A 6836-nucleotide genomic window follows, 5' to 3' on the forward strand; every position below is an offset into this window, starting at 1 on the left:
CAATTCAATTAAAAAAAAAGACAATTTTTTTGGTACCACGTGGAGAACTCCATTGTAATAAACTGGTTCAAAATAAAAGATTAAGTCGGCACTCTTACCATTAGTTTGTGACTAACACCTGATACATTAGTGAGTGTTTTTATTTTTATTTTTTCTATATCTAAAGGAGCAGTTTTTTCTATATCTGTTGTTTTATTTTTTCTCAAAAATTCAAAATGTTGGTTTTAGAAGAAACCAATGTCTCCCCTATTCACTAATCCAAACAGATTATATGAAGTAAGAGAAACACTGGTTTGTACATCCATAATCAATTACAAACCAAATAAACCCAATCAATTAAAAAAGAAGTGAAACAACAAATTTTCCCCCCTCCAGTGCCTAAAAACTGCGAAAGCCTTTTTCCTCATAAGAAAACTAACATTAAACAAACCCAATTCACAAGAAGATCAAGCAACATAGTGAACTTGGCTTTAACCATCCAATACCCAAAAATCAAAATGTTGTAGAACCTAATATTTATAGCATACAAGCCATAATCTTAGTTCAAGTACAAACCAAATAAACCCAATCAATCATTATGGATGTCTATGAACCATGGATCCATCCCTGTACATCCACAATCATTATTGCAATCATATATATATATATATATATATAATACACAAAAATGTATATATATACATAGATATTGGCTTGAAAGAAAGAGGGGGGTAACCGTAGCCGGTGCAGTGGATGGTGATGCTCTGACCAGGGACAGGCTTGGGTCTAGTTCCGGTAGTGAGGACTTTCTTTTTGACTCCCATATCTAAATCTCTCATTCGGGAGTTGCTCCATTCGGTCTTCATTGATGACGATTAGGATGTCGAAGAGAGAGAGAGGAAGGGAGAAAGAGAGAAGATGAAGAGAGTAATAGGGGCTTTGGGGTTCGGTCGCCGGCAAGGGTTAGGCTCCGACAGTAAAGCACGGGAATGGGTTCCGATGGAGGTAGAAAGAGAGACAGATAGAGAGAGAGAGAGAGAGAGAGGGTGTGTGTTCCAAATTTGAAATTAGAAAGGGAAGAGAAGAGTAAGTGTATGAGAAAGAGGATATGTGTGTTCAAAATCTAAGATGTTTTGTTATTTTATATAGATGGTTATTGGCGACTAAAATTTTTTAGTTGCTGAAAGTATTTTATATATCCCTCCAAAATATTTGAAATGTCTCCCTCTAAAAATTTTAGTCCTTTGGCGACTAAACTTCTTTTTTGTTCCTAAAAATAAAATTTTGGTGACTAAAACTTTGGTCGCCAAAGGTAAAAAATAATTTTTTATTTTTCATTCGGCCTCAATATACGGCGACTAAAATTCTCTTTTTTCACTGAAAATAAACTTAGGTAAAAAATAATTTTTTTATTTTTTATTCGGCGACTAAATGGTTTTAATAGCCAAAACTCAATATACAACAACTAAATTTTTTTTTTGGCGACTAAAATTTTGGTCACCAAAGGTATTTTTATAATTTTTTATTTTCCATTCGGTGACCAAATAGTTTTAGCAGCCAAAACTCAATATACAGTGACTAAAATTTGTTTTCCTCACCAATTCTGGTATTTTTAGCGACTAAATTTTTTTAGTCGTCAATAACCAATATACCCCGACTAAAAAAATTAGTAGCTAAATATTTTACTTTTGCTGACTAAAAAAATTTTTGGTCGCCAATTCCACAACTTTTGGCAACTAAATTTTTTTTAGTCACCAAAGGTGCATTTTGTTGTAGTGCATCTAAAGTTGTGCTCGACATTCTTTCATAATATAAAAAGCATCTAAGATGGAATCTACATCAAAATCTCAAGCAATGTCTTTCTTAACATATGTTAACAAGTAGCTTGAAAAAAAAACCATCCACTATCCTGTTGCGCAATCTAGTCTTTACAATTCTCATGGCCAAAAATGCCCGTTCTGTTACCGCCATAGAAACTGGTAAAGTTAGAGCAAGACGAATTAATCTATTAACAAGAGGATAAATTGTTGACTTCCATGTTTTTACCAACATTTGGCAGAAGTTTGAAATTGTCAACAACTGCTGAAACTCAAGATATTTAAGGATGTCAATCTTATAATTTTGCACTTGAAATTTCAAATGTATTTTTTCTTGCTCTGTAAAGTCATTAAGATAAAATTGATTTGCAAGCTTGTCCATATCTTCAAATTTGAATGAACTGTAATCATCCCTAGGATCTAGAGCAAAGCTAAGAATAAGCATCTCCATCACACCTTTTTTGAATCTGTTGTTCAATTCTTGCAATTGAGAATCACATATAATTATAAAAATATCAACCCGAAAATGATGCTTAATAGTAATGTGAACTCTTTGGTGACAAGCACGACCTCCACTAAATGTGTAACGAGCACTCATATCAGGAATATCTATGTCATATTTTCCACAAAATAGTTGAACATTCTCTAATTCTCTATATTTTTGAACAAGTGCTTTTATAGTTAACACTAGATGCATTGCATTCAATATATCTTGGGATTTACGTTGCAAAGCTTGGCAAAGATCATCAGTAGTCCCCATAATATCTCTCATAACACAAACTCAAAAGATATAATCTTATCATAAACTCCATCTACATCTGCATGTTGAGTAGAGTGCCTCCATCATTGATAACATTACTTAAGACTAAACAAGTTGCACCAATCCCCATCGAGTATCTCCAGCCCATTTCAATGTCCCAACTTGATTTTTTCCTTTACTAGTTCAACTTCATCAATCGCAAGTTTTGCTATAATTTCTTCAGCTTGATCAACTTTTAACTGATCATGCCTTTTACACGAATAGCCACATAGATTAATTGTGAGAGCCAGATAAGAAAAAAATTAGGCAACGGGTATAACCTCTCTTGTTGTCGCTACTAATGCTAATTGGAGTCGATGAGCAAAGCAATCAACATAATATGCAAAATGACAGTCGTGAAGAAATAAGGCTTGCAACTCAGTCTACTCTCCACGCATATTACTAGCACCATCATATCCTTGACCACGAATATTTTGTACACTGAGATTATGACGAGATAGGACAATACATATTTCTTCTTTCAAAGTTGCTGATGTTCTATCTGATACATGAACTATGTCAAAAAAATGCTCCTTTATAAAACCATCTTTATTAACAAATCTTAGAACAATGGTCATTTGCTCCCTCTTTGATTCATCTCAAGTTTCATCCACTATAATGCAAAATTTTGCTTCATCAATCTCCTCACAAATAAATCTTTGTATTTTGTCAAAGAAAATACTAAGAATCTCTTTTTGAATTCGATGCGAGTAGTATGAAGCATTTTAAGGAGCTTTGTGTAACACAACATCTACCACATCCATATTATAAAATGCTAAGAGCTTTATCAATTCAATAACATTCCCTCGATTATTAGAATCATGACTTTCATCACGACTTCTAAATGCACAAGCTTGAAATGTAAGCCATTTGACAGCATCTATCGTAGTCTTCAACCGCAAATGGTTTTTGGCAACTTGTTGAGAAGTTTGTTTCTCAACTATGTTCTCAATGTGTTGCGATTGATTTGTTAAATCATGGCAAGATTTAACAGCAATTCTATGCGATGAATTAGGACCCTTTCCCATATGAGTTAAGAAAGCACAATTCTTTCCACTATTAACTTTCTTCCATAAAGAAAATCCATCAGAAATGAAAGCGCTAAAAGTAGTGCGTCCATTCGGTTTTGTAAAAAGATAGCAAGGAAGACAAAAGGCACAATGTTTGGTTAGAGAATATACTAGCCAATTTGGAAATAACTTGTACTAAGAAGCTAAAAAATGACGCCCATTCTTCTCTGCAAAAGGTTGGTTGTTAGGTTGGTATGGTCCAAGTTTGATGTAAGCTCGTCGAATCTCATCACGTTGAGATATCAAATAATCTCAAATTTGTGGTCGTAGTCCTGGATCCCTTACCAAAGAAGATGTATCAACCTCTTTGGATTTTATTCTAGGCACTTTACAAGGACGTTGTTCAGGAATTGAAGCTTTAACATTATCAGTCACTACAACAAAAAAGGTCTATGGTGACAAAAACGCGTGACGAAAAAATAGTTCGTCTCCAAATATACATGTTTTAGTGATGAAAACAAGATTTCACCTCCAATTGTACTATTTTTAGAGACGAAAACCAAATTTCGTCACCAAATGCTTAAAATCAAATAAAACAATAGGTGACGAAAATTTTATTCGTCTCTAAATTTTATTGTTCGTCACAAAACAATTTCCCGCCCTTGGAAAATTTGGCGCCATTTTGGAGATGAAATTTGTCGTCACTATTGTAAAAAAAATTAGGGAGGAAATAATTTCGTCTCCAAATGTATTATTTTTAGAGAGGAAAACCAAATTTCGTCACCAAATGCTTAAAATCAATAAAAAATACAAGAAATCTAGGCTATTGTGACAAAATTTGGTGATGAATTTTTTTTTGTCTTAAAATTTAAGCCAAAGATGACGAAATATTAATTTTGTCGTTTGTTTTAATTTTTCTCAAAAGTATAGGTGACGAAAACAAAATTTTGTGTGCAAAAATGAGGCGCCAATTTCATTTGCATTGGCGCGAATTATTTTAGCTCATTGGAGACGAACATTTTTTGTCACAAAATATAATTTTTTTTGTGACGAACGTAATTCGTTGCCAATAAATTTCATACCTATTAAACGATGTCGTTGCATATTTCCATTTATTAGGTGACAAATATATTTTTGTCTAGGAAGGATAAGTTATGGAAGACGAAAATATTTCGTCATCAATAAACACTCCATCATGCAGACAATGTCATTTCATCTTTCTATTAAATAAGCGACAAATATATTTTTGTTTCAGAAGAATAAGTTGTGGGAGACGAAAATATTTCGTCACTAATAAATTCTAATTGATTGCGTGACGAATACATTTTTCATCTCATAAAGTTAAGTTGTGGAAGACAAAAATATTTCATCTCCAATAATAAATTCTTTGTTCTGGTATTGAAGGATACAAAAATATTTTATCACTAATCATTTCTCTTTATTAAAATGCCATGGTTTTGTGTTTCGAAGCATTGAAACTGTGACCCCAAGAGATACAGTCTAACGCTTATCACTCATTTTCATGTACACGGACCTTGAAGTCATGACCCAAGAAGACACTTTCTACAAACCCTCATTTCTCTCTCGCACTTGAGTCTACTCCTCTCTCACAAGTATTGAAGTCGTGACTCAAGAAGACACTCTATAAACCATTTCTTCTATTTCGCGCAAAAGCCCCTCTCTTCTGTCTCACACTTAAGCCCTTCGTGCATGTCAACATTGAAGCCATTATCCAATAAGGCACCCTATGTACGCAAGCACTTTTTCTCATTGTCTAAACCAACTCTACCCTTTCCGTCTAGAACACCTATTTCAGAAAAATCAAAGGTCAAAACCTCTCTCCACAAAAAAAAAAAAAAGGATAATTAATGTAGCTATTTTTTTGTGAGAAAAAATACAGAGAAACAAATAATAAAAAAATTGTAATTTTCAAAATTAATAGAAAACATTATCTTGTTTAGTATGGAGTTTTCAATAATTAATTTTTAAAATTTGGTGATAAAATTTATTTTCGTTTTAGAATGTAACCCAAACATGACCAAATATTACTTTTGTCGTTTCTTTTAATTCTTCTCAAAACTGTAGGAGACGAAAAAATAAATTCATCAGAAAAAAAAAGAGGCTCCAATTTTTTTTCTTGTTGGCGCCAATTATTTTAGCTCATTGGAGACGAACATTTTTGTCACAAATTTTAAAGTTTTTTGCGACAAAAGGAATTCGTCACCAATAAATTCGAAACTTATTAGACGATGTCGTTTCATTTTCTTATTTATTTGGTGACAAATATATTTTTTGGCTGGGAAGGATAAGTTATGGGAGACAAAAATATTTCGTCACCAATAAACTCTTCATGCTCATTTTATCTTTCTGTTAATTAGGTGACAAATATATTTTTGTCTCGGAAGGATATGTTTTGGGAGACGAAAATATTTCGTCGTTAATAAATTCTCCATGTGTCGTGTTGCATTTTGAGTGATTGTGCGACGAATATATTTTCGTCTCATAAGGTTAAGTTGAAGGAGACGAAAATATTTCATCACCAATAAATTCTCCATCCCCACACAACGTTGTTTTTGTATTTTTTTTGATTAGGCAACGAACATATGAGTTTGAGACGAAAATATTTTATCCCTAATTATTTCTCTTTATTAAAATGTCGTCAGAAACTAAGAGATCACTCTCACCTTAATAGTTTACTTTCACACACACACAAATACTAAAGTCGTGACCCGAAAAGACACCCTCTACAAACCCTCGTTTCTATCTCGCACTTGAGTCTCCTCTCTCACAAGTATTGAAGCTGTGACTCAAGAAAATAATCTCTATAAACCATCTCTTCTATTTCGCACTAAAGCTCCTCTATTCTCGCCGTTTGTGCATGCAAACATTATTATCCAAGAAGACATTTTGTGCAAAGCTATTATTCTTTCTCATAGTAAACCCCTCACCACAATATGAAAAAAATAATAATAATAATTAAACAAGGAAACAAAATACAAGAAATCTAGGCTATTGTGACAAAATTTGGTGACGAAATTTTTTTTGTCTTAAAATTTAACCCAAAGATGATAAAATATTAATTTTGTCGTTTGTTTTATTTTTTCTCAAACGTATAGGAGACGAAAAAAAATTTCATCTGCAAAATTTAGGCGCCAATTTTATTTGCTTTGGCGCGAATTATTTTAGCTCATTGGAGACGAACATTTTTGTCACAAAATATATATATTTTTT

At 32.8% G+C, this 6836-nt stretch overlaps 1 protein-coding gene across 1 annotated transcript; it reads right to left on the reverse strand.

The window, feature by feature from the left end:
• Positions 1–1842: 1842 nt before the first annotated feature.
• On the reverse strand, positions 1843–2556 carry LOC145806902 (uncharacterized). Its single transcript, XM_082904753.1, has one exon. The coding sequence runs from the start codon at positions 2554–2556 to the stop codon at positions 1843–1845; it is 714 nt and encodes a 237-aa protein (XP_082760879.1).
• Positions 2557–6836: the final 4280 nt, after the last annotated feature.

Source organism: Camellia sinensis, chromosome 14 (assembly GCF_055761805.1).
Source record: "Camellia sinensis isolate YWXY chromosome 14, ASM5576180v1, whole genome shotgun sequence".
Lineage (NCBI taxonomy): Eukaryota > Viridiplantae > Streptophyta > Magnoliopsida > Ericales > Theaceae > Camellia > Camellia sinensis.